Source organism: Podarcis tiliguerta, assembly GCF_965153285.1.
Source record: "Podarcis tiliguerta genome assembly, chromosome: Z".
Classification (NCBI taxonomy): Eukaryota; Metazoa; Chordata; class Lepidosauria; order Squamata; family Lacertidae; genus Podarcis; species Podarcis tiliguerta.
The window spans coordinates 38,666,771-38,694,544 of record NC_139553.1 but is presented as its reverse complement, the minus strand read 5'-3'; the positions used below and the strand labels follow the sequence as shown (position 1 = coordinate 38,694,544).

General features: G+C 44.1%; 1 protein-coding gene across 3 annotated transcripts in view; it reads left to right on the top strand.

The window, feature by feature from the left end:
* GRIA3 (glutamate ionotropic receptor AMPA type subunit 3) overlaps positions 1-27,774 on the top strand; it is a 214,972-nt gene that overhangs the window by 139,176 nt on the left and 48,022 nt on the right. For all 3 annotated transcript variants that reach the window (XM_083422311.1, XM_083422309.1, XM_083422310.1), the window contains 2 exons: positions 1,427-1,803; positions 16,313-16,511. In XM_083422311.1, coding sequence (XP_083278437.1) covers positions 1,427-1,803; positions 16,313-16,511 — 576 coding nt within the window. The remainder of the gene's footprint in view (positions 1-1,426; positions 1,804-16,312; positions 16,512-27,774) is intronic.

The window sequence follows — 27,774 nt, the reverse complement described above, 5'->3', positions numbered from 1 at the left end:
GAGGTCAGCAGGTTGAGGAAGGCTGTGTTTGCACATTTATTAAGTGTATAGAGCACAGGCTAAACTGAGCCTGGACTCAGTTTCTGAAATGAAACTTCCCAGCATCCTCCTGCCACCCCCACCCCTGGCACTGTTCATAGCATTAAAAATGTAGGTTCATGTCTTCGTGCAAAGACCTGGCTATCTTGATTACCTTGGCAGAAAGCATTCATCCTTTTTTTATAAGCTATTTCAATTTGGGGACAGATCCTCTTCCCTAGTGAGTTCTCACCTCCTTTGACATCTTTTGAACAATTGTTTCAATATCAAATCTGTGTCAGAGTCATGCATAACCTCATTTTTACCCTATTTTTGAGACTTTGCCTCTTGGGGTCAGTTTCTGCTTCCGCTTGAAAGCATTGGACCATTTTGCCTATGGGTCTTCACTACATTGTGGGCCCTCGCCCAAACATTACCGGGTTGGCATGTGTGTGTGCTTTAGGGGGGCTGGGGTGGAGCAGAATGCCAGAACTTGACTTGGTGTCAAACACCTTAAATAGCAACTGAACGGGATGGTGTTCTCCCCCACCAAAACTAAGAAAGGAAAAAAGGCAGTAGGCTGCATACATTCTGCAGAAGTGCAGAACGATAACAGGAGATAGCATTAACCACAGAACACAAACTTCCTGGTTCTTTTTTTATTTCTAGCCTTTGTGCTCCAAAGATTGGCTTGAAGATGTTTGAGCAATGACTGGGGGATTCCTAGATGCTAGAAGAGTGGTGGCAGGATAAGCTTTCCACACTTTCAAAACATATGGGCACTTATACTGATTATTATAGCTCTGTCTTGGGGATCACTGAAGTACTGTATGTGAAGCAATGTAAGGAATCATGAGGGGTATAAATTGCCTAAGAACTACTGAGATATAATATGTGTGAGGTGTTGGCGTGGGTGGCTTTTAAAGAGGATTAGACCAATTCATGGGAGATAAAGCTCTCACTGGCCGCAGACCACAATGGCTATGTTCTACCTACATAGTTAGGAGGCAAGTGGGGAGAGAACTATTGTGCTTCCAGAGTAAGAACAGCATGCGGGAATAGATGGGCTCTTATGACATGAGTGCAACAGAACGCTCCCCTCTTGCAATTTCCAAGAACTGGTATTCAGATACACACTGCCTCCAATACTGCTGAAGGTTAATAGCAATTGTAGCCATTAACCACTGCTGGCTTTATCCTCCACGAGTGTATCTAATCCTCATTTAATGCCATCCAGCCTTTGCCTCCATGGTGCCCTCCATAGGTTTTGGCTGAGAGTGATAGGAATTGGAGGTCGCCAAGTTAGCAGAAAGGCTGATCTATATAAATGCCTTTTGTTTTTATGCAAAGATGGCAGGGATACCTGGCTGTAATTCTCTCTTCTCTTTTCTGTGTGTTGTCTTTTCAGAGAGCAGACATTGCAGTTGCCCCGCTGACTATAACTTTGGTCCGAGAAGAAGTCATAGACTTTTCCAAGCCATTTATGAGCCTGGGCATTTCCATCATGATCAAGAAGCCCCAAAAGTCTAAACCGGGGGTCTTCTCCTTCCTGGATCCTTTGGCCTATGAAATTTGGATGTGTATAGTCTTTGCTTACATTGGAGTCAGCGTGGTTCTGTTCCTAGTCAGCAGATTCAGCCCTTACGAGTGGCATTTGGAGGACAACCAGGAAGAACCACGAGACCCTCAGAACCCTCCTGACCCTCCAAATGAGTTTGGAATATTTAACAGCCTTTGGTTTTCCCTGGGTGCCTTTATGCAGCAAGGATGCGATATTTCTCCAAGGTTTGTTTTTTTTCCACCCCATATCACACTCCCATCACCTTTTTGCATTTTATGGTCGTTGGCTGATGCCATGGTGCATATATGCTTCTCTCTCAAACATGCTTTCCAAATTTTTATTTTGACATTCCATCCAATGCTAAGCTTCCTCCATCAAGCCACAATTGCTTGCCGGCGTTCGCCCTTGAAAAGAAACGTTTGTGACGGGCATTGCTTTTCAATGCCTCTCATCCGTGCATCACTGCCAGAACTTATATACACCATGTTGAGACTGTAAAATGCATCGGGTTTTTACATCTTTCAGCAATACTTGGAGGGTTACCGTGTTTTTGCTGCATCTCTCATTTTACGGTCATCTGCTTGGTGCATATAACACTTTGATTTCTGCTTTGCAAAACAAGAGCCAATGCCTTTGCAAAGCCACACATGCAACAGCATTTTAAAAATAAAAATGGAAACCCTCTATGCTGCTCACCATTATTCACACTAGCTTTTTTAGTTTTCGTCATGCCTTCATATTCTTGTCTTTTTTCCCTCTCATCCATGACTTACGTTGTTATCTGATATTCATTCCTTCATACACATCCTCCAGAACTGTTATGTCTTGCCTTGTGTACATGTTGTTCTGAAAAACAAATTTGCTCGGATCTCCCAGTCTTTTAAACATAGGTCAGAGCCTTGACTGACAACGTTACGTTGGGACACGTCAGGGAAACTAGATAAATGCAGATTAAATGTAAGTTGGTGTGGAACAGCAAAACAAAACAAAAAATTCAAATAGCCAGCTTACATTTAAAAAATGGATCATTTCCAATCTCTAGAAGTACAAGGGTTAAAGCTTTTGAAATAATGCAAAGAGGAGGCCTCTTTGTGAGGCCTGCTCCTCACCACTCATTATGGCTACAGCCCCAATCCATATTGTCTTTGCAACAAAGGCTGCCATGTTTCAGATCCTCTTTTTCATTTAAAAAAATAATAAATCTTATTTGTATTAGCTCTTGGTATGGCATATCTCAGCAATCCTGCGGAAAGAGGCAATGCTTTTGAATTTTAAAGACACTTTTAAAAAGCCTTTTAGTAACAGTTTTACAAAACTGCAGATCTACCTTCAGGCAATGTCCACATTAGTGTGTCCTGTGCCAAGAAAAGTACAGTGGTACCTCGGGTTATGAACTTAATTCATTTCAGAGGTCCGTTCTTAACTCAAAACCGTTCTTAACCAGAGGTGCACTTTCACAGGGAAAAGGCAAGTGTGGATGAGCGCTAAGTCTGAATGAGCCCTTATTCATTGAGACTGAACTGTGCAAACACAAAAGCTTTTTATCAGAAGCGTGTTGCAATGTATTGATGAAATCTGAGAAGGGAGCATGGACATAGCCAGGATTTTGGGGGTGGGGGTGGGCAGGCCTTTTGTTGGGGGGGGCAGAACCTCAGTTAGCTATGTATTTTTATTGATTGGGAGGGCAGCTGCCCCTCCCTGCCTCCCCCTTGGCTGTACCCATGGAAGGGAGATTTATGTTGTTTCTCTGATGAAATTGCCCCCCACTCTATTGAAAGCTACTTTCTGTCAGGCCAGGCTACGTAGACCACAGTTGTCCACTCTCAGTGGTAGCCAGAGGAGGATGCTCAATTAGGGCAAATGGGGCACTGCCCCACCAATTTCAGTCTTCTTTCAGCAATCTCCACCTGTCTGCCTTCTTATTTGCAACTATTCCAGAGAAATAGAACTGCCCATCAATTTCTCCACCATAAGTCTTGCCCCTGTAGGATTTAACAAGTAGGAGGACAGAAGCAAAAGGAGAATTAGTTGGTTCTGCCTGCCATTTGTTATGACTCTGCCTATCATTAGCTCTGGCTCCACCTACTGCTGGTCTCTCTACCTTGCACCCTCCCAGTCCCATTGAGTACCAGCCACCAGTAGCTCTCCAGAATCCCATCACCTGGTGCCTGAACCTTCCAGCTGAAGATGCCTGGGATTCATGTAGAGCAGGGATCAGCAAACTTTTTCAGCAGGCGGCCAGTCCGCTGTCCCTCAGACCTTGTGGGGGGCCGGACTATATTTTGGGGATAAAAAATAAACGAATTCCTATGCTCCACAAATAACCCAGAGATGCATTTAAAATGAAAGCACACATTCTACTCATGTAAAAACACACTGATTCCTGGACCATCCATGGGCCGGATTGAGAAGGTGATTGGGCCGGATCCGGCCCCTGAGCCTTAGTTTGCCTACCCATGATGTAGAGACCTGCATGCAGATGGTGGAGCAGAGTTGCCACGAGTCCTACTTTGCATGAGTCCTACTGTTTGAAGTGCTTCTCCTTCCCTAGCCTAGAAAGTATGGCTCCGAGTGGCTTTCCACTTGTGCTGGGCTTTCTAGACATGGGTCTGAGTGGTTTTGCCTTTGCCCTGCTGCTTCCCCCTGGAAAACCCACTCTTTAGCACCAAATTGGAACAAATGGCAATATGCAGAAACCCCAGTTGCTATTTGTTCTGATTCAACACTAAACCATGGGTTTCTCCAGGGGAACAAGATGGGGATGAACCCTAGATTGGGTTTAAAGGTAAAGAGCCATTAGAAGGGAGATCTAGGACCTTGTAGTTACACATCAACAGTTAGCACCTAGGTAGCAGGTTCAGCATGCAAACAAGTCACCTGTTCACCGTCTTCCCCAGTATGGGAAGTTACATGACATTTCATATGCAATGCTGTATCCTATTTTCTCCCCTTTTTTGGCCATACCTATGTGGCTACCCTTGCACATGTGCTGTCAGTCAGTGCTTTTTTCCTGGGGGTATTCAAGGGTATGCAGTAGCAGCACCTCTTTTTTAAAAAAGAAAAGAAAAGCACTGGTTCAAAGTGTGGCTCTTACTGTAACGACTTCATGGTGAGTACCAGCACCATTTTTTCCAGGAGAAAAGCACTGCTGTCAGCGTGTAATGATCTCTCCTTTTCATTGCTATTAGTTGCAGAGGGGGAGTCAGGTGCCCTCTTGTACCTATTTCCCCATCTTCAAGGACTAACGATAGCTTCAGGGATGGGTTTTTTAGGAGACCGATATAATATTTGCAAGAACGAAAGATCAGGACTGTGGATCTAGATGACAAAGAGTACTGATGGAATTAAATGGGACTGGACCAGAATTCACACAAAGTCATGACTGCATGTTTGTTATAGTCACATTAAGATCCAAACCTTATGATCTGTCCAGCTGTTCATGTGCAATGCCTCTATAAGGATTTGTTGATGGCCAAACAAATTTCTGTCACAATACCCTTCTGTATATGAGTAGCTTATAGCCTCCTTCATGTGCCTGTGTGCTTTGTAGTTTAATCCTGAAACCTGTAATGAGACCCTGCCTCTCTGCTTGCTGTTAAGATAGTGTGTAGTGATAGCATTTAAATTGCTGTTGACCATGTGTTCACCCATTAAAGGACCGGGAAAATAAGCATGAGGCATCACATGGAAAGCTGCAGGCTTTATGTTTATTTCCACTAGACCTATTTTTCAGCTGTAAATAGAATCCCATAGGATTTCTGTTAGGCTCTTTAGATGACTCTTAACATGTTCAGCAATCTCTGTTTTGCATAATGAATGGGACATTTTCTCTCCTTATCAGCGTCCCAATTTTGGATGCTTCAAGAAGGCCTATGAAAGATCAAAGACGCTGTAATATACATATCAGTCTATGAGTAGCTAATGTTATTAAAGTTTCCAACCCACTCTTGGCTGCTCCCCATGCCTAGAGATTAGTGGGGGGGCCCCAATTCAAGAAAGCCCAACATTTTGTCAGTAATTAGCAATGTGTTGTGGCCAAACCACACAACGAAACATCAGAAGATTTACCCACAATTCAATACAAGTAATTAATATTTTATTTGTGCAAAAGAACATTTCTGCCTCTGCCTTTCAGCTCAGAGGGGTCCCCAAGGCAATTCATAATAATAAAATATAAATAAATGTACAATATGACAATTAAAATTGTAGACACATTTTTTAAAATAACAAATGCCAGAGAGCATTAAAGGAGAAGTGAATGAAACAGAATATGTAGTGGGATTTAAAACACATAGTAAACCAACTTGTAGAAGGGGGGGGGGGAGACTTGTCTGCCTGTCCAAAAGCAATAAGAAAGGGGACAGCCCAGGCCTCTCTAAGGAAGCAATTCCACAGTCTGGGTGCTGCAACTGAGAAGGCCCTGTCCTATATCAGAAAACAAACCAGAGTGCTTTCTTAGCATTACATGTAAACCAATGCTAATGGTTTGTTTCTCTCTATACATACCACAGGAGTGCTCCATATTATATTCTTCTTGTGGTTTGAAGAAGAGAAACAATGAGCATCGATTAGCACATAATGGCTTGTTTCGGTATGGCATAGCAAAGGGAGGCAGGTTGGCATGATTTGAGTAGCATGCATGCACCAGCATGCTTGCTCATTCCTGGTAAGCCATAGTTTTTAAACATTGGTTCACCATTATTTGCAAACCAGACCAATGATTCTTATTGCTAAAGAGACAATCCACTTTTGAAGCAGAACAGAGGTATGTTTCTTCAGCAGTGGGAACTGCTCAGGGGTGGAGGACAATGAGCCAAACCTCTGCTGCACATACTTCCCACCCACCCACCCACAATTGCATACCCTTCCTGTGGATCCCAGCCACTGCTCTGCAAATGTGAAGAAGCTGAACAAGGTTTTCATTTGTTCAGAAGATACTGAGCCTATAGTCCATTTTTTAATATCACTAGTTAAAGGAGTTTAAGTCCTCCGGTGTGAGTTTTGTTGGAGTACATTTATGGAATGAAAGCATGCAGAGCTGTTAGACAGACGAGAATTCTGGGAGAGACTTCACTGTTGGACTTCCTGACCTAGACTCTTTCAAGCTGCCTTTGTGTGAAACAGCCAGAACACCTAATGCCTAGTTAGACCTATAATAGGTGAGTATTTGGTGTGGAAATTCCTGAGGGTATGCCCTTACTTAATTTTATATTTTTAGCTGGAATGAGCTACTCACTGCATTGGATTCTTCATGAGAATTAGCATTTGTCCAGGAAATTGAGTTCTGTTAGATGATAATGATTAACATTCATTCATTCATTCATTCATTCACTCATTGATTCATTTTATATTCCACCCTTCCTCCCAAAGGAGCATAGGACAGCAAACATATCAATAATAATAAAAATGTAAAATAGTATAAAACATTCTAAAAACAGATAGAATAACGCCACATTTCTGTGGGATGCTTCACACAGTGCGTTTTTTAGGTGCACATCTAGGATTTTCTCACTGGGCACCTAAAACGTAGAACATCAGTGTGATGAATGCATGCATCCTTCTCAAGGAACACGATTCTCTGCAATTGATTGTTCAAAGCCCCAGATTTCTGAGGACCCCTGGACTAAACTCGCTCCATGGAGTCCCTTCCCTCAATGAGTCTACCTCCTTGTTGCAGCAGCTCTAGGGGAATCTGCCTGGATGTGGGCTCTTGCCAGATGTCTGACTATTGATGCCAGTCTGGGTTGTACACCCAAGGCTGTCTTCTGTTAACTATGTGAAATGGCCTTAAGACCCATTCAGGTGTTCCTCTCTCCTATGCAATGATGTGGGAAGTAGGAACGTACATGGATACAACATCCCACAAAGGGTCTTGCCTGGCCATGAGGGAGCTAAACCAGATTATGTCCATCTGTTTCAATGGAAGTACTTACCCAACCTGCAAAACAATTCCCAACTTGTTTTGAGCAGCAGGCTAAATGAGTTGACTACTTTCTCTCTGGATTGCATTCATGTCAAAGGAACAGAAGAAGAGGTCTGATGTTCACTGCTCTAAAATAATAATAATAATAATAATAATAATAATAATAATAATATTTCAAAGCATTGTATGAGTCTGCTTGCTTCAAACTATCCAGTTTCAATTTGTTTTGCCAGGACATAAGCATGGACTCAAGCATCCCCATGTAACACCTGTGTTTCCCAAGTGATTATGTTCTAATCGTGGCATATTTCCTGGGTTAGTGTCAATTAATTCACATAGGTGTGTGTCCCACACTCAAGGTGACATGGCAATGAAGCAGTTGTAAGAGAAAAGCAAGTTGGGAGATCTTGTCATAGATCTCCCATCTCATTTCTGCCCTGACGTTGTAACTATATGCCCTTTCCTGCTAGCAACACATCGCATTGTCCAAGGAATGAGGTCCTCCTACTTACAGAGATGGTCCTTATCAGGAGATCCTGGTTGTGGCAGGTCCAGGGGACTCTTGTCAACCAGCCTCCTGCTTGGGTGTGGGCTCTTGACAAATGCCTGGTCCTGTCAACTGCCGATGCCTGTACACCAAGGTTTGCTTCTGTTTTCTATGTGTGTCACCCCCCTTTCCAGAGTTCATGTAGGTGATGGATGCACATTATGCTCAGTGAAAGAAAATATTTTTAAGGCCCCACCAGGATCCAAGGCACTCCATAGTGCTGTCCCTGCAGTAAGTGCCATGGAACTACTTTAAAGTAAAAGGTAAAAGGACCCCTGACCATTAGGTCCAGTCGTGACCAACTCTGGGGTTGCGATGCTCATCTCGCTTTATTGGCCGAGGGAGCTGGCGTACAGCTTCCGGGTCATGTGGCCAGCATGACTAAGCCACTTCTGGTGAACCAGAGCAGCGCATGGAAACACCGTTTACCTTCCTGCTGGAGCGGTACCTATTTATCTACTTGCACTTTGACATGCTTTCAAACTGATAGGTTGGCAGGAGCAGAGACCGAGCAATGGGAGCTCACCCCGTTGCGGGGATTCGAACCACCAACCTTCTGATCAGCAAGTCCTAGGCTCTGTGGTTTAACCCACAGCACCACTCAAATACTTAGTAAGGTTTTCTAATTTATATTTAGACACATACACACTTACCTTCTGCTTTTGAAAGTTCCATTGCCCCCCAAATAATAACAATAATAATCCACTTTGTCCTGTGGCATAAGGGGTTGCTCCTGGAGGACCAAACTAGATGCTTTGGTTAAAGATGCAGCAAAAGATGCAACTATGTATCTTTGGCTGTGTTCATACCACATGTTTAAAGTTTATTTAAAGGCGCACGGGGGTCGCACCCATACTACACATTTAAAGAAGTGTTGTACCCCTTTAAGCAATCCTGGCTTCCCTCAAAGTGGCATGAGAATTCATCCTTCACAGTTCCTAAAATCCTTAACGAACTACAGTCCCTAGGATTCAATGGGAGAAGTCTCATGTGCATTGAATTTGCTTTGATTGCATAGCATGGGCTGCTGGAGAGATGCCTTCTGCACAGCACAGTTCTGCACCTCTTGCATTTAAAGAGCAGGGCTTCCTCCTAGGAGAATCCTTGGAACTTTAGTTTACCCCTACAATTCCCAGCCCCCTTAGAAACTACAGTTCCCAGGATCCATTGGGGGAACTGTGAATTTGACAGTAATTCATTACAGGTGAGTGGGGTGGAGGATCCCTACTGGGAAGGCAGCACTTGGGAAGGGGAGACTGTTCTCTTCACTTGTCTCTTCAGGCAGGATCCATTCAGCATTCAGTGAGTTCTGTTTCTATGTATTGTTTTGCTTCTAGTTTTTTATGGTTTTAGATTTATTTATTTATTTATACTCAGTTATTGGATTGGGAGTGCTGCAACTCTCAGGTCCTGTTTGCAGGCCTCCAAGGGTCCAGAATCCTCCTAAGGGAAGACTGCAAACAGAACCTGAGAGCAGCAGCAAATGGTGGGTGCAAATGCTTTAGAACGTGAGAAGAGCCTGATGGATTGGGCCAATGGCCCATCTAGTCCAGCATCCATCTTTCACAATGCCCCCCCTCCCCGGAGTTCCCAACAACTGGCTTTCAGAAGCATAGTGATTCCAACAAGAGGAGGTAGAACATAGCCAACTCAGCAGCTAAAAACTGATAGTCTGACCCTGAAGGAATTTTCCTAATCCTTTTAGAAAGTTGGTAGATACTTTAAAATGCTTAAAAACATAAACAAGCAAACAGGAATCTCAGTGGGATGGAAAATCTCCATGGCTACCGATATGAGAAAACCAAAGACAGCCAGCATTTTCCCCTCGCACCTAAAAATCTCTTTACACAGCACTTTAGATCCCAGCCTGCATCTCTAGATCTTTGTCCTTTCCAAAAAAAAAAAAAAAAAACAAGCTAAAGGAATACTTTGTGGTCATCAAGAATCATGCCAGTTGACTTCAACAGAAGTAAGTGGGATTGAAAGTGCTCCAGATTAGAGTGCCTAATGACAATTTGTCTAAAACAGAGAGATGCATAATTTGTAGGCAAGAGTATAGTTAAACATTCACGATGTTCCCATTAAAGGCTGAGTAAATGTTCTGTAAATATAATGTAACTGTTGCATAAAAATGCATCTGTTTTGTCCTTGTTGTTAACATGCTATTATTTTAACAACATGCATCCACTCAAATTTTCCTCTCAAGGTATGCTATTTACTTTGATTTCATGATAACAGCTAAAGTTCATTTGTTGAGGAAGGCGCTCTTAACTGCAATTGATTTTGTGCTTATTTTCATGTATCTGACCACTCTCTGTACTTTGCATAAATACCATTGAGAGGACAAGTGCAATTTAGAGGGAGAGGGGAAACCACTGACTTTTATAATCCTAAAGTTTGTTTTTGGGACCAGGGATTTGGGGTTCAGAAGAATATTGGTACTCCTTGCAGATGGTATCATTATAGTGTGATAGCTCAGTTGGTTAGAGCATGGTGCTGCCAACGTTGCAGATTCGATCTGCTGCATATTCTGGCATTGCAGGGAGTTGGACTAGATGATCCTCGGGGTCCACTCCAACTCAATGTGTCTGTGTTCTGTGTCATTAATTTGAAATCTGTTGTGCTTGCAGTTCATTTTGTGCTAAACTCACACACAAATTAAAGTTGCAGAGATAATGGGTTTCATCTAATTTCTACTTAGAGTAGACCCATTAAAACTAAGGAACCTAAATTAGTCATGCCTATTAGCTTCAATTGGTCTACTCTGAGTCAGACTAGCATTGAATACAGCCCAATATACTTGAGAGGCCATGAGTATCCTACTGGGGAAAGCTCTGAGCTTTATAGTCTTCTCAAAGACCAAGAGAATACAACCCCAATATAATTTTGACAAGTCATTATTGTAGGTTGCACATTGGGTTTGGTATTCTATTCTGGCCTAGATTCCAGTGTTCTGAAAGCGAAGGAAGGATATGTGCTGCTTTTATCATGGTCAGGCCATTACTCGCTGTAGGTTTTCTGATTACAGGTTTTCCAGGGTAGAAGTCCAGTTAAGTTGATTCGCCCTTGGAGACTTATGGGCCCAATTGGTTTCCAGAGTGCTCTCTTCTGTCCCTGTTACCAATAGCTCTTGGGTGGGTGGTTGCTGTGGGGAAGGGGCAGCTAAAAGGGGTATCCACTTGTAGTTTAATCAAATTTATGTAAGTCTCTCCCTGGTTTACTGGGCTGGGGTCTGCACCAAACAATGATAACTAGAACCCTGAGGGAGGGAAAGTCTCACAACATGAAGTATTTAAGAAAGCAAAGCTCACATGCTGAATTAATGAGTGACTATGAAGTGGGGCCATGCACATCACCCATATGTTGATGCAAACATCAGTAAAGGGGGAATCATTGGTTGAACAGGGTTCCATATTGTGTGGAATCCTTCATGAGTCCAGCTGTACACAATGAAGGATATTCCTTCTCAGCCACCTATGTCAAAGCACACACATTTGGCATGACTTCAGGGGACATGGGTGGCACTGTGGGTTAAACCACAGAGCCTACAACTTGCCGATCAGAAGGTTGGTGGTTCTAATCCCTGTGACGGGGTGAGCTCCCGTTGCTCAGTCCCTGCTCCTGCCAACCTAGCAGTTCAAAAGCACATCAAAGTGCAAGTATATAAATAGGTACCACTCTGGCGGGAAGGTAAACAGCGTTTCCGTGTGCTGCTCTGGTTCGCCAGAAGCAGCTTAGTCATGCTGGCCACATGACCCGGAAGCTGTATGCCGACTCCCTCGGCCAATAAAGCGAGATGAGTGCCACAACCCCAGAGTCGGTCACGACTGGAACTAATGGTCAGGGGTCCCTTTACCTTTATCTTACAGGGATGGGTCTAGCCAGCACAGTTCCAACCCCTGCATACGTGTTGATTTGGATGCATGAGTATTACTTCCTGAATTGTGTGTTAACCATACACTAGTGGCTGATGCAAAGAAGGTGGTTGGTTTTTTTTCCTTCAGCACTCGGTGAACTAATGCAAAATCATATCTCTAGATTTCTGGTGATGAAAAAGTTTTCTTACAATGACTTGGCTTATTATAAATTCCTTCTGCATTTTTATAAATTTGCTAGGGAGAATGAAGTGACTAAATATTTGCAGTCCTCTTCTGGGACAATGCTGGCTAAAATGGAAATCTGCCAGAGACTCAATTGCTAAAGCGGAATATGCATGCTTTGGAACATTGGGTTTTAGACATGCAAATTCCAATTAACATAAAATACACCAGAACATCTCCTCATGTCTCTCTGTGTTAGACTTAGATACTCAAAGTCCCAGTAGGATCCGATCAAGAAAGCTTGCTGATACATATTTTTTCCAAAATAAATTACATATTTCCATTCACTGAATATTTTACATTTATGTTTGCTTAATCTGGCAATATAGAACAGTTATTTCATTTCTAAAATTGCACAAGTGCTCCTGTTAAGCAGAATAAAATGACCAAAAGAAATAGTAATTGGGGGCGGTCGATAGTGAGTCACATTTTGAAAAGTTTTCTTCAAAAAAGAACTAACCCACCCACCCACCCTAAGAAATGGAAATAGGAAACTGCCTTACACCAAATCAGACCATTGGCCCATTTATCATAGTATTGTCTACACTGACTAGGGTGGCTGTCTAGGGTTTGTGTGGCGAGTTCCCACCTCCCACCAGAATAAATAAAGACACAAGGCACTGTAAGTTAAGGTTAATGGGCGAAAATTGGTCACAACTTTATTGATTGCAGGAAATAAGCAGTATTGGCCTAGGCATTGGTCCTCTCAACTATCCGGCTTCAGGCTGTATACCTGAGAGGCCGGGAAGGGTTAACGCCAGCAAGGGGAGCCCTGCTGATGCACCTCTACTAGGCACTCCCCTGGGGTCACCGCTCAGGGGCGTGCCTTGGGCCCTGGCCTCCCTAGGCTTCGGACGGGGCCACCCTTTGCAACCGGGGGAGGTGATGGCGCTTCTCCCCCCCCCCCATCCATCTACATAACAGTATCCCAACCAATGCCTCACCACCAAACCGTGGAAGTTGTGACAATTTGCTACGAGGAAGGCGAAAAAACCCAATGGCCAGTGCCAATTTGCCAAGTGGAAAAATTCCTACCAGGCCCCTTAACGGAGACCAACCGAAGTCCATAGCAAGGTCAAAGGGAAACCTTAAAAGGAGGGTGGGTGGGAAATTCCCCAGCTGATCTGCGGCGGCAAAGAGGGAGCTCCTCTGCCACGCTTGCCTTAAGAGTGGCAAGCCACACCCCCTGAGCCAGCTGATAGGCTGGCCAGGGGATGACGCGGCAGAGGATTCCCCCTGTATGCGTGGGGCTGAGAGCCAGCCTCCGCGCAAGAGTTGGGGGTGGGAAGCCCGCAACCCCACCTCCTCCCTATGGTCGGAAGTTGCTTTCCCAGAAATGCTGGAGGTTGAACCTGAGACCTTCCGCATGCAAAGCAGATGCTCTGCCACGGATGCTCAGTGCTCCCTCCTCCCCACCAGTGATGTAGTAGTGGTCAATTCTGAGGTAGGAGTTCATCACAACAGCCCCTATATCCCACCCCTCTTCCCATCAATGCAAGTCCAAAATTATAACATAGCACCCAACAAGATCCAATAATACCCATATAAGTAAGATCAACATGGCTACAATCTTCTGCACAGTTTCTTGGGAGAAGGTTCAGTGGGCTTACTTCTTACAGCATTGGTTCAACCCATAAAACACATTGAGCTTTAACTAAATATATTCAGCCAGCTGAAATACAACCTTTAGCTTTTATTTAGAATTGCATTTAATCTTGCCAATGAGTGTTACAATTTAAACTGCTGGACTGAAGGAGGAACCCCATCAAAGAAAAGAAGTGCCTAGCCTCTGTTTAGTTCTTTTCATCATTCTCTGACATCCTCTTTGCTAATCTGTTCTCACAGACAAACTCGAAAGCCTCATTCACTTGTCAGAGCAAGGAGTGTCAGTGATTCTGGTGGTTTGATGAATGCCATTGCCATTTCTGTGACTAATGTCCAGGTTCTGCACTTTCCTGCATCCACCCCGTACTGCACCACTGTTCCCTCCCCAGTTTTCCCCCCATTTTGACAGATATTATTATTATTATTATTATTATTATTATTATTATTATCTGCCCATCTTACTGAGTGGCCCCTGGCACTCTGAGTGGCCCCTAACAAAATATTTAAAACACAATAAAACACCAACCTTTAAAAACCTCCCTGAACAGGGCTGCCTCCAGGTGTCTTCTAAAAGTCAGATAGTTGTTTATCTGTTTGACATCTGATGAGAGGGCATTCTACAGGGCAGGTGCCACTACCAAGAAGGCCCTCTGCCTGGTTCCCTGTAGCTTCACGTCTCACAGTGAGGGTACCAGCAGAAGGCCTTTGGAGCAATACCTCAGTGTCTGGGCTGAGTGATGGGTGGAGACACCCTTTCAGATGTACTGGGCCAAGGCTGTTTAGGGCTTTAAAGGTCTGCACCAACACTTCGAATTGTGCTTGGAAATGTACTGGGATATGGCTACTATATCCTTTTTGATCCTCCCCTCCCAAAAAAATTATTTAAAGCATGACCATCAACCTTTTCAGATACCATGCATATACAATTGATGCTGCCACATACTGTGTCAAACATTGATGCATTTAGCCTATTATTGTTTTCTCCAGCCGGCAGGGCTTGGCAGACGCCATGTCTTACAGTCAGTGTGGGTGATATTAAGCTAGACTGAGCCATTGTCCGACTTGGCAAAAGGCAGCTTCCTATGTTTCTACCAACATACATACAATGCATGGAGGGAAGGAGGCCGCCCATTTCCCACTGGGCCTGCCCCCTCATAGGTCTTTATAAAACCTACACATGCACAAGTGGAACAAGCAATCTGTACACTAAAAATATGCAAGGAACAGATCATGCAGGCAGAGCCTACACACATGCAGTTTTTATATATATACGGTAAACGTAGGCATTGTCCAGACAGCCTGATCAACCTAGCTAGCAAGTAAAGCTCCAGAATTAGAAACAGCGTTAATGTCAGAGGTGGCGAAAGTAGGGAGGCTGAGGGAAGTCAAGGAAGAAAGAACTCTGTGGGTAGGAAGGGAGCTGAGAGTTAAAGAGGAGGAGGAGGATATGAGTCCTCCTTTCCATTGACATTCTCAGGGAAGGACTGTTGGCAGCAAGTTCATTTTGACTCTGATGTATGTGAATGTTGCGTATATTGGGGATATTGTGGAGGTGGGGGTGGGGGTGAGAGAGAGAGAGAGAGAGAGAATGGCCATTTACATTCAACAAGTGTAAGGCAAATAGTTGAGGTGTGCACCCTGACTGTTTCATATGTGACTTTCAACAAATGTGCAGTCTGCATACCTGTGTGTATGCAGTAGTTGAGTTGTGCAAATCTAGTACACTTGTTCACACAAACGTATGTACAGATGTAGAGGCAACTTGTACATGTGCTCAGTGTAGCGTATGAATAATGAGAGAGAGAGAGAGAGAGAGAGAGAGAGAGAGAGAGAGAGAGGTGGAGTGTAGAGGTATTTACACACTCACACACACACATGCGTGCGCACATGCGCACGCACACACACACAGCCATACTTTCTTTAGAGTTCAATGCATGCTAACAACACACACATGTTCTATAGTTACAATGAATGGAAACAAGAGCAAGCAGAGGGTGGATGGGGTTCTCCACCATAGCATGGGGGGCATATTTTGGAATCAGTTCTCACCTCCCTAACCCTGACCCTAAAACTCTCTCATGATGGGGTGCCTAGATTGGCCTATAGACTTGCTGGAGTAGAGCACTTCAGTCAAGCGCCAGGTGAGTTGAATTAGCAGGCACAGCACATGAGTTGTTAATTTGGCTAGAGATACAATGTGGAAAGATGCTCAGGTGTTCCACCCTTGCACTGATTAAAGACAGCCAGAGCTCAGCCCAGAAGAGGATAGTAGCCATGGTGAAATCTATTTCTCTCTTGCCTCTACCCACTCTGTGAATGGATTGTCAGCCCAGAAGGTGCAGCATAATAGGGGTTTTGGCACTGGTGGTTTTCATGCCATGATTATTGATGATGTTGGGGCCTCTTTTAATGCCAATATGGGTGTCTAGTTCTCTCTCTCCCTCTCTTTCTCTCTCCCTCTCTCTCTCTCTCTCTCACACACACACACATCTTCTCTTCTCAAAGAAGATCAAAGACTTGTTTTTATAACCGATATAACCTCATCTCCTCTTTCTTAGATCTCTCTCAGGGCGAATTGTTGGCGGCGTCTGGTGGTTCTTCACCCTCATCATTATCTCCTCCTACACTGCCAACCTTGCTGCCTTCCTTACGGTGGAAAGGATGGTGTCTCCCATAGAAAGTGCTGAAGACTTGGCTAAGCAGACTGAAATAGCCTATGGAACTCTGGATTCAGGTTCAACCAAAGAATTTTTTAGAGTAAGTTTCCTGGTTTTTCTTACAATGGCTAAACTATTTCATTATTAGTAGTAGTAGTAGTAGTAGTAGTAGTAGTATTTAAAAAAAGAAAGAAGCACAATCACCCTTTATTCTCTCAGCATGTTTGTGTATGTGGAGAAGGATTGCAGCTACTGGAGCTGCTCCATCTTCAGCCTAACACATAAATGTAATCTATGCGCACAAAACCTAGATGCATGTAGGCACTGTGTGTGCAATTAAAAGCTCTGCAAAAGTTTCATGGAGAGAGGGTATGGATGTAAGGGAGAAGGTCCTAGCTCAATAGCAGAGCAGCTCAGTCAGTAAGTATGAGACTCCTAATCTCAGGGTCTTGGGCTCAAAACCTACATTGGGCAAAAATGTTCCTGAACTTCAGGGGGTTGGACTAAATGGCTCTCCAACTCTATGATTCCATGAGTCTATGATTCTACATACCTTCCTTGAAGAAGGTCCCAGGCTCAAAATTGGCAACCCCAGTAAAGACGAAAAGACTCCTAACTGAAACTCTGGAAAGCAGCTGCCAGTCAGAACAGACAACATAGGTAGAAATGGTGCTGACCTCCAGACAATGCTGGGCTCAAATCTCGCATGACCAGTTGTCAAGGATGAGCGGAGTTGTAGGTGGACCATACCACTTGGTACAAGGCAGCTTCCTATGTTCCTGTAGCTGTGTAAGCCCTGTTCAGGGTGGAGGGAAGATCCAGCAGGTACATTTCTCCTCCCCTTTTGATGTGATTATTTATATGCTGATAAGTCTCAAAAGAATATTTGTATATGTAAGTACGCTTAACATTCCAGTACCAGGCCTGTTATGGTACACTGTAATTTTGTTTTAGAGGCAGCCTTTTCATAATTAAGTGACCTCATTAATGGATTGACTTTCTGGCTTGTTTCACTCCTTCCTGTTCATGTGGATAGGCAACAAACCATGTTCCCTGGCATAGCATTAGGTCTGAACCAGAGACCATGGTTTATTTTGCTCTCAACAATATGCATGGTTTGTTCTTGGCTTACTGACTATGGTTTGCTGGAGCAAAGCAAAACAAGAACACTGATTTGAATATAGCACAAAGCCAGAGATTGTAGTTCATTAGTTGGCAGTACAAGCAGAAAGGATTGAACCAGCCCTCTTAGGCCCCATCTGCACTGTACATTTAAGGCAGTATCAAACTACCTTTGGCTTTCCACAAAGAATCCCAGGAACTGTAATTTGTAAAAAGTGCTCAGAATTGTTGGGAGGCTATTCTCCTCAGAGAGCTACCCCCCATTAACTGCAGCTTGTCATGTTGTCCAAACATAACAAGCTGTGGAGAGCCGCAATTATGGCTTGTTTGAAACAAGCCACTTGAGAGACATGGCAGCTGGATTGTTTTGGCAAACCATAGTTCAGATTAACCACAATTTAGGGCTTGGACACAACACTAAACTGTGGTTAATCAAAGCTAAAAGGAAATGCTTGCAGTCAATGCACAGTTGCACGAGAAGGGAAGAAGGGTATATGAGCTCATATCTCATTAATATTGCATTATACCAGGCAAAATGGTGTTCTCCATATGTTGTCAGACTCCAACTCCCATCAGCTCCAGCCAGCATAACTAATGCTTAGGTATGATGAGAGTTGAAGTCCAACAAAATCTGGAGAATACTCTTGCATTAAACCATAGTTCACTGTAATGCCCATTTTTTGTGAACATTACAATAAACTATGGTTTAATGCAGGGGTGTCATCCATGTGTTATTGGACTACAGCTGCAGTGAGTGACTAGCAGAAAACCTCCCCCCACCATCTCTCCAGTTCTTCCTGCATCCTGGATCTAGGAGTCTGTGCAACAAAGTCTCACCGCAAACACTCAAGGATACTTTTTTAATGCTTTTGGCAACTGTCTATTTTCATCTGCTATCTCCGTCTCCAGAGAGTTGCATGCTATGGCCCTTCTGTTGTCTTCAAACTGTGATTCAAGGGATAGGTGTTTTGTGTGTGTGTGTGTGTGCGTTTATAAAAGATCAATTGCTGGCAGAGAGGAAAAGATGGGGGTGCATGCACCCCCTCTTCTGTTATCTAAAAAGAAATCCTTTCTTTCAAGTAATGAAAGGCAAGTGTTGTTACAAGGTGTAAAAAAAAAGGAAATCATTAAATATCTGAATGCTGCAATGTACAATTAAAAGAACTGGGTGCTTTATTGCTATGTCTCTTGGAGGAAGATGCATCTGGAATTCTAAATAATATGTAAAGGGAAATCTAGTGCAATCAAGAGAGGGGGTTGGTGGGAGAGATGAACTAGACTGTGGCAGCATAACTTGGAACTTTTCTGACAGCTAAAATAGGGACTTATGAACCTTATAACTTGGCGTCATAGTCAGGCTAAGACCTTGGGTGTTTGGATTCCAAATGGAACGTTTTCAGGTAAAGAGTCCACTGAGGGTTGAAGAGTTGGGTTGGGTCTGGGCCCAGAGTTAGGGCTTAAGCAGGAGCTAAAACAAGGGTGGGGATGCTGTGGAACTGCAATGTCCATTGCCCCTAGCCATTGGCCATGCTGGGTGGGGTTGAAGGGTGCTGAAGCCCAACAACCTCTCAAGAGCCATTGGTTCTTAATCCCTGAGCATGAGCTGAGGAAACAGGCTGATGCTGAAATGCATTGGACAGGAGGTCTTGCTCTGTTGACTAGGTATGGGAGAATGTGACCCTCTATTTCTTGATTACTCATTCATTGATTACTGCCCCTTTACCCTTGAGACCTTATCAGGGAAAAAGACAGGATGATGATGATGGTAATGATGATGATGATGATGAAGATAAGGCGTGCCTGGCACTACCTGGGGATTTGTTGAAATATTGTGATCCCTGGTAAAGGTCCAGTCATGACCGACTCTGGGTTGCAGCGCTCATCTCTCTTTATTGGCCAAGGGAGCCAGCATACAGCTTCCGGGTCATGACTAAGCTGCTTCTGGCAAACCAGAGCAGCACACGGAAATGCTGTTTACCTTCCCGCTGAAGCGGTACCTATTTATCTACTTGCATTTCGACGTGCTTTCGAACTGCTAGGTTGGCAGGAGAAGGGACCGAGCAATGGGAGGTCACCCCGTTGCGGGGATTCGAACCGCCGACTTTCTGATCAGCAAGTCCTAGACTCTGTAATTTAACCCACAGCGCCACACAAAGACTTAGTAAGGTTTTCTAATTTATATTTAGACACACACACACACACACACACACACACACACACACATACACACTTACCATCTGCTTTTGAAAGTTCCATTGCTCCCCAAATAATAAAAACAATAATAATCCAGTTTGTCCTGTGGCATAAGGGGTTGCTCCTGGAGGACCAAACTAGATGCTTTGGTTAAAGATGCAGCAAAAGATGCAACTATGTATCTTTGGCTGTGTTCATACCACATGTTTAAAGTTTATTTAAAGGCACATGGGGGTCACACCCATACTACACATTTAAAGAAGTGTTGTACCCCTTTAAGCAATCCTGGCTTCCCTCAAAGTGGCATGAGAATTCATCTTTCACAGTTCCTAGAATCCTTAACAAACTACAGTCCCTAGGATTCAATGGGAGAAGTCTCATGTGTATTGAATTTGCTTTGATTGCATAGCATGGGCTGCTGGAGAGATGCCTTCTGCACAGCACAGTTCTGCACCTCTCACATTTAAAGCACAGGGCTTCCCCCTAGGAAAATCCTTGGAACTTTAGTTTACCCCTACAATTCCCACTCCCTTAAAAACTACAGTTCCCAGGATCCATTGGGTGAACTGTGAATTTGAAAGTAATTCATTACAGGTGTGTGGGGTGGAGGATCCCTACTGGGAAGGCAGCACTTGGGAAGGGGAGACTGTTCTCTCCACTCGTCTCTTCAGATAGGATCCCTTCATCATGCAGTGAGTTTTGTTTCTATGTATTGTTTTGCTTCTAGTTTTTTATGGTTTTAAATTTATTTATTTATACTCAGTTATTGGAATGGGAGTGCTGCAACTCTCAGGTCCTGTTTGCAGGCCTCCAAGGGTCCAGAATCCTGTCTGCAAACAGAACCCGAGAACAGCAGCTGTCCTATTCCAGCAAATGGTGGGTGCAAATGCTTTAGAACATGAGAAGAGCCTGCTGGGTTGGGCCAATGGCCCATCTAGTCCAGCATCCATCTTTCACAGTGGCCAACCAGATGCCAATAGAAGGTCTGTAAGCAGGACCTGGGCTCTGTGGTTTAGACCACAGTGCCACCCACATCCCTGTGAACCCTGGTATGATTCAGTAAAGGTCCATAGTGCCCAGCATCCTGTAGATGCCTCCTGGAAGCCTATGACCAGAACATGAAGGCAATTGTGCCTCACATTGTCTTGCTTTCCAGCAATTGATACTGAGTCAGATACTGCCTTTGAACCTGTAGGTTCTTTACAGTCACTATGGGTGATAGCTGTTAACAGATGCTCATTTTAATCCCTGAATTTGTCTAATCCTTTTTTAAAGTCATTTGGGTGGGTGGCCATCACCACGTCTTGTGGCATTGCACTCCACAGATTAATTACATATTCTGTGGAGGTGTACTTTCTTGTGTTTCACTGGATCAACCACATCCAGGTTCTAAAGTCATGACATGAGGGGACTCTTTTGCCTTAACCCCTTGTTCTCAACCTGCATCTTATTATACACCACCTTTGTTCCAAGCTAAAAAGCAATGAACACTTCAGCCTTTCCTCATATGACACATGCTCCAGTCCTTTGGTTGTTTGGATTGCACCTTTCTGCTCATTGTCAGTCTTCTTCCTCTTTCTTTCTGTGCTGAGAGGAGTATTCTGGTGCCTGAGCACAGATATTATTATTATTATTATTATTATTATTATTATTATTATTATTTTATACATTTGATGTTAGCCACTCTGAGCCCGGCTTCGGCTGGGGAGGGTGGGATATAAATAAAAAAAATATTATTATTAGTCACTCAGCAAGGTCTTGGAACATGAAGTTCTTGGTTCATGTCCCAGAGTCTCTGTCACTTAGCCATGTGCAGGTGAGAGGTGCCTAGGTTAGTCCAATCTTTGGCCTCATTAGCAAAGCCACAAAGTATTAGTCACTGATGTTGTGGTGTTGTTTTTAATGAAATGGGGAACACTTACTATTTGAAAGTGGAATCACACCAGCAATTCATTTTATGTGAGCAGATGGTAATGAATTTCATCTGCTTCAGGACTGGTAGGCATCCAGCCAGCAACCTGTTTTATACTGCTGACTGTTTCCCTAGCCGTCATAATGGTTTGGTGGCTGGCAGGACTCAAACTTTATAGGTCAAACATTCCCATTCTTTAAAAAAAAAAATGCACCCTGAGTTCTCATGATATGGTGTTCTCATCTGTGTGTGTGACATTTTCACAGCAGAATATACTTTATGCTTCAAATAGCTACTAAGCTCCTGTAGCTTCCCAGCTGCAAGTTATCTGGCAACCAAGGGATTCCACTTAGTCACGCTGGCCACATGACCTGGAAAAACTGTCTGTGGACAAACGTCAGCTCCCTTGGCCAGTAAAGCGAGATGAGCGCCGCAACCCCAGAGTCGTCTGCAACTGGACTTAACTGCCAGGGGTCCTTTACCTTTTTTTCTTTCTTTCTTATTTCTAGTTAGCAACACTAGGCAGCAATGCAACACAAGGGTGGTGCTATAAATGGCAGTCAATGGGCTTTGTGCACTTTTATCCACATTCTGGAAAGCTTTTATCCCAATGGGATAGACATTGGGAATGTTTTAGCCTTTTTAGTGTAATCCTTGATTCTAAAAAAATAAAAATCCCTTTTATTTCAAAATGTCTGAGGTGATCTTCTACCTCTGCTATCCAATGCAGTATGTCTGTATGTCTTTTGCTAGGAGTTGCAAGTGATGAGAGTGCCATTGCTGTCAGGTTCTGCTTGTGGTCTTCCCACAGACACCAAGTTGGCCACTGTCAGAACAGGATGCTGGACTAAATGGGGCCATTGGCTTGATCTAGCAGGCTCCTGTGGTGTCATGGTTAGTGTGTTGGATTAGGACCTGGGAGACCAGGGTTCAAATCGCCACTCAACCATGAAGCTCCCTGGCTGACCTCGGGCTAGTGACTGTTTCCCTTAGCCTAACCTACCTCACAGGGTTATTGTGAGGATAAAATGGGGAGAACTATGTATGTCACCTTTAACTCCTTGGAGTACATAGTTGTTGTTGTTGTTTTGACAGGACATTGCATGACTAAAAACCGAATGCATTGCTATTGGGTTTAGGATAATGTAATGTATTGTGTTAAAGTTGCATAATGAATCTGATTCTTTCTGTACATCAGAATTAACAAGAGGATGATGGAATCCATAATTAGAAAAAAAATATATAGCATGTTGTCGCCATTTGTTTTTGATAATTCCAGCAGATCCAAGTGACCCTTGTACTGAGTTAGCACTCTGGGGAGTGGGGAACCTTTTTCAGTTACACTCTCTTCCATACAACCATCCAGGGGACACATACCAGCGGTGAGCAGGACAAAAAGCAAAAGTGGGTGAAGCAATTAAAGTAGGCTAGTTACCTCTCTAGGGGATGCAGGTGGCGCTGTGGGTAAAACCTCAGCGCCTAGGACTTGCCAATCGCATGGTCGGCGGTTCGAATCCCTGCGGCGGGGTGAGCTCCCGTCGTTCGGTCCCAGCTCCTGCCCACCTAGCAGTTCGAAAACACCCTTAAAGTGCAAGTAGATAAATAGGGACCGCTTTATAGTGGGAAGGTAAACGGCGTTTCCGTGTGCAGGATCGCCAGAGCACCTTCATCACACTGGCCACGTGACCCAGAAGTGTCTTCGGACAGCGCTGGCCCCAGGCCTCTTAAGTGAGATGGGCGCACAACCCTAGAGTCGGACACGACTGGCCCGTACGGGCAGGGGTACCTTTACCTTTTAGTTACCTCTCTACCCTCCCTCTAAGCAAGCAAGAACGATTATTGAATCTCAATGGCACATTCTAGTCAGGCAAAAACACTCAAAGAGGGTGCACATCAGGCCAGGGAAAGGAATTTGGCCAGGGAATGGGTGCAACCTGTGGAAAATACCAAGTACCAGACAGAGGGGTCTAGAGGCCTGCATTCAGTCCCCGGGGTTGAAGTTCCCTACTCACAGAATTTAGTGGCAAATTCAGAAGTGCAGAGTAACTTCATTATAGTCTCAGCCACACACTCTTCTAAGATTATAGCTAGCTAATCATCACATTGGGACGCGGGTGGCGCTGTGGGTAAAAGCCTCAGCGCCTAGGGCTTGCCGATCGAAAGGTCAGCGGTTCAAATCCACGCGGCAGGGTGCGCTCCCGTGTTCGGTCCCAGCGCCTGCCAACCTAGCAGTTCGAAAGCACCCCCGGGTGCAAGTAGATAAATAGGGACCGCTTACTAGCGGGAAGGTAAACGGCATTTCCGTGTGCGGCTCTGGCTTGCCAGAGCAGCGATGTCACGCTGGCCACGTGACCAGGAAGTGTCTCCGGACAGCGCTGGCCCCCGGCCTCTTGAGTGAGATGGGCGCACAACCCTAGAGTCTGTCAAGACTGGCCCGTACGGGCAGGGGTACCTTTACCTTTACCTTAAGATTATACACGAATAATCATTAGAGATCCATTGTAATGCAGATCTCCATCTGTTGCCTTCCAGCTAGATCTACTTTTTTGTGCATATGCACATGGGCAAATGATTTGGAGTGTTCCAGTATCTTCTTTTGGAGTAACGTGGTTTTCCTGAAGTTCCATTGTATGTGGCAGAACTTGCACACCGTTTTTTTGAAACTGAAGCATCTTGTGTTTTCAATATTGCTAAGAGCTTAACTTTGGAGCATACAGGAAAAACCACTACAGTATTTGGTGTTCTTTACACACAGCTCCTTTCACTCTGGCTTCAGTTAGTGCAAAGAGTGAGAATATTCCTTTTCAGTGGCTACAAATTTCCTCTTTCATGTTGATTGGGCATCTCCAGGTTGCTGGAGACGGGGACCCTACTAGGGCACTGCTGCAGAAATAGTAACAGGGCCTCGACCTCCTGTGATCCCAGACTACTGCACTTCTGCCCACTTCTGGTCCTAAAGTGAAATCTTGTATATCTTCATAGCAAAATTTGACATGGCTGATAAATGGTCCCCTTTGACTTGCATCCTGCAAATCTTCCCTCCACTCCATTTAACCTCTAATTGCGATTTGCAACACACACATGAGCAAATTTCACTCACTATCTCATGAATATTTGCTTGCAGAAGGCACTAACAGCGAGACCTGAGACTTTGTGCAGGTCAGAGAGCAGAGCATGAATTGCAAAGTTGTTGAGGTGAAACTGCAGCAGAGCTTCAGCTAACGGGTTAACTTGGTAGCTAGGAGAATGTATCACTGGAGCAAAGCAGCCAGAGCCCCAGGGAAATGCAATCACTCCCTGTTTCCGTGTTCTACTTTTGGGAGAACAACTATGTGATAATGATAGTGACATTGCCTGAGATAGCTAAGGCTCCATATTCTTCCCCCCACCCCCTAACTTACTGTACCACTTTATATAACTGCTGTGTCACATGAATAGGTGCTTGTTAGAAGAAAATATATAGCTTCTCTGTAGGGACGCAAATGTGCAGGTGATGAATTGGTTAGATTATTAATTGATGAAAGACCTTTTGAGCGATTGAAGAGGTGCCCTAAATGAATAATAGGTATTTTTACAATTTATTTTTTTAAAAAATAAAGCTTACAAACATCACGAATGGTAGATCCTTTCACAGAAGAGATGCCCAGCTCTGTACATGCCTCATTTAGGATGGCAAAGAATCCTTCTGAACTTTAAAGACTACCATTGATTATTACAGCATAAGCTTGAAGTGTTTTCCTGAATGCATTGGATGGAGTAGAATGTAATATATGAAAGCTTGTATCAGGGGATGGGAGCCTTTTTGGGCCTGGGGGCTGCATTGCCTTCTTGGCAGCCTTTGGGGGGCCACATGTCCGTGGAGGTGGGAGGCCAGAGGCAAAAGCGGGCAAAGCAACAAATATAATATAGCTTTGTGCAGCATACTTATCCAGTCCTCTCTATCCTTTATCAAGTCACTCAAAAAGCTGTATCAGAACTCAAGGATGCATTCCAATCAGGATAAAAAGCAGGATCTGTGATGAGAAGCATGATCTGGGGAATGTGCTGAGAGCCTGGAGTGACGCATTTGGCCCCATATCCTGTGGTTTCCCACCCCAGCTTGTACCATAATTTGTTATTCTTTAAGGCACCACAATATTTTTTCTCTTTCTTTCTTTCTTTCTTTCTTTCTTTCTTTCTTTCTTTCTTTCTTTCTTTCTGGTTTTTGCTGCTGACTGAAACAGCTACCCATCCAGGCATTTTTAATATATATAATGATAACAGACAAAATGCATGTCAAAGCCCCAAAACAACAGTTGTTAAATTAATGTACTTACTTACTTAATGTCCAAAGGACTTGCCTTCTACAACCCAAAAACTGTCCAAATTCACCTGAGGCTTTGAGAGACTTGGAATGGAGCAGTCCAGTTTCCATGTTAGTGTCTGCTTGGCATGGTCGAGCTCACTGGGTGGTGCTATAGCTAGAGGGGGCTAGCTGGGTTTTTTGCTCCAGGTGAAGCCTCCAGAGGGGTGCCGTTGAGGCTCCCAGCCTGTGTGTGTGCATGTGGGGTGGTGCCAAACTGTGTCTTTGACCTGGGTGAAATAAAGGCTAGCTTTGCCTCTGCACTGGGACTGGTTTTTTCCATCTCTCTGTGTGCGCTTGTTGGAGTGAATAGAAGGCAGCTTGGCAGGGTTGGGGAATCTTATACCTGGTGGCTTCTCTTATTTTGCCCTAGGGAATTTCCTTAGGCCACATGGCCCCTCCTTAGGCCACACCCCTTACCAGGCATGCTCCTCAGGTGCTTTTGCCTGGCCGGAATGCCCTTGAACTGCAATAATGCTCTTGCTTGCCTAGTTGAAGAGATGTTTGTGGGTTGGGGGTTGTAGAAACCTCTTTAAGTTTGATTGGCTGGAATGCAGCCAACCATACACCTACCCACTTTTGCCTCTGGGCCTGCTCATCACCAGCATGCAGCCCCCAGGTGGTTCAGGAGGCAGGGCAGAGGCAAAGGCACTCATTAGGCCAAGGCAGCAGTGAGGTTGTTCCCTGGCACCACCATTGCTCAGAGCAGTGGTTCTCTGAGCCACAATTTCAGAATAAAAATTTGCTAGCACGAGACCAAATTCTTTCTTGATAGGAAATACATTGGAAAACAAAAAGAAGCAACTCCTGGCAGTGATTGATTTATAGTACAGGACACAACTATTTCATAATATGATCGTGGGACATCTAGAATTTTTTTTTAAAAAAAAACTCAGCTACATAAGAACACAAATCATTCCAAAAATATAAGTATAAACAAGACTCTTACATATGTACCTTAGGTACTCAGTGAGAGGTGTGAGCTTGCCTGGTAATGTCATTTATATCAGGTTCAGTTTAAGACAAACAAACTCTCATCTCCTCATCAACACAAAGAATCCTTTCTCTTTCCTAATTTTTCCTATTTGTCAGAGTTTAAAACCCCTGTTTGTGGAGAACTGTAGAACAATACCCAAAGCTCCCGAAGAGAGGCATGGATACTGTTTCTGGTTAGAATCATATAACTGTAGAGTTGGAAGGGATCCTGAGGATCATCTAGTCCAACCCCTTGCAAGGCATGAATCTCAGCTAAAGCATCCACAACAGATGGCCATCCAACCTCTGTCTAAAGACCTCCAAGGAAGAAGAGTCCACTACCTCTTGTGGAAGTCCACTGCTGAACAGCTCTTACTGTCAGAAAGTTTTTCCTGATGTTTAGCTGGAATCTCCTTTCTTGTAGAATCAATTGGTTTGAGTCCTACTGTCTAGAGCAAGAGAAGACAAACTTACTCCATCCTTCATGTGACAGCCCTTTAGATATTTGAGGATGGCTGTCAGATAGTCCTCTGTAGCACCAGATTCTGAGCTTAGCTGGTCACACATATACCATGCAGGATGAAATGATGTTTGTTATTTTCCTGCCTTAAATGACTGCTCTATCTTTGGGGACAGGAGCTTCATTGGAGAAAGGATTCTTTGCTTGTATCCTCTGGGCATCTCGCTTAGCCTCTGAGCTCTTAGCGTTGTACACTGCACTAGGTTTCCAGAGCAATCTTGTAATGCTCCCAGGGCCTAATAATTTCTTCCCTGCAGGCAAAGCAAGGAAATATAGGAAGTGATAGCAGTCCCAGCACA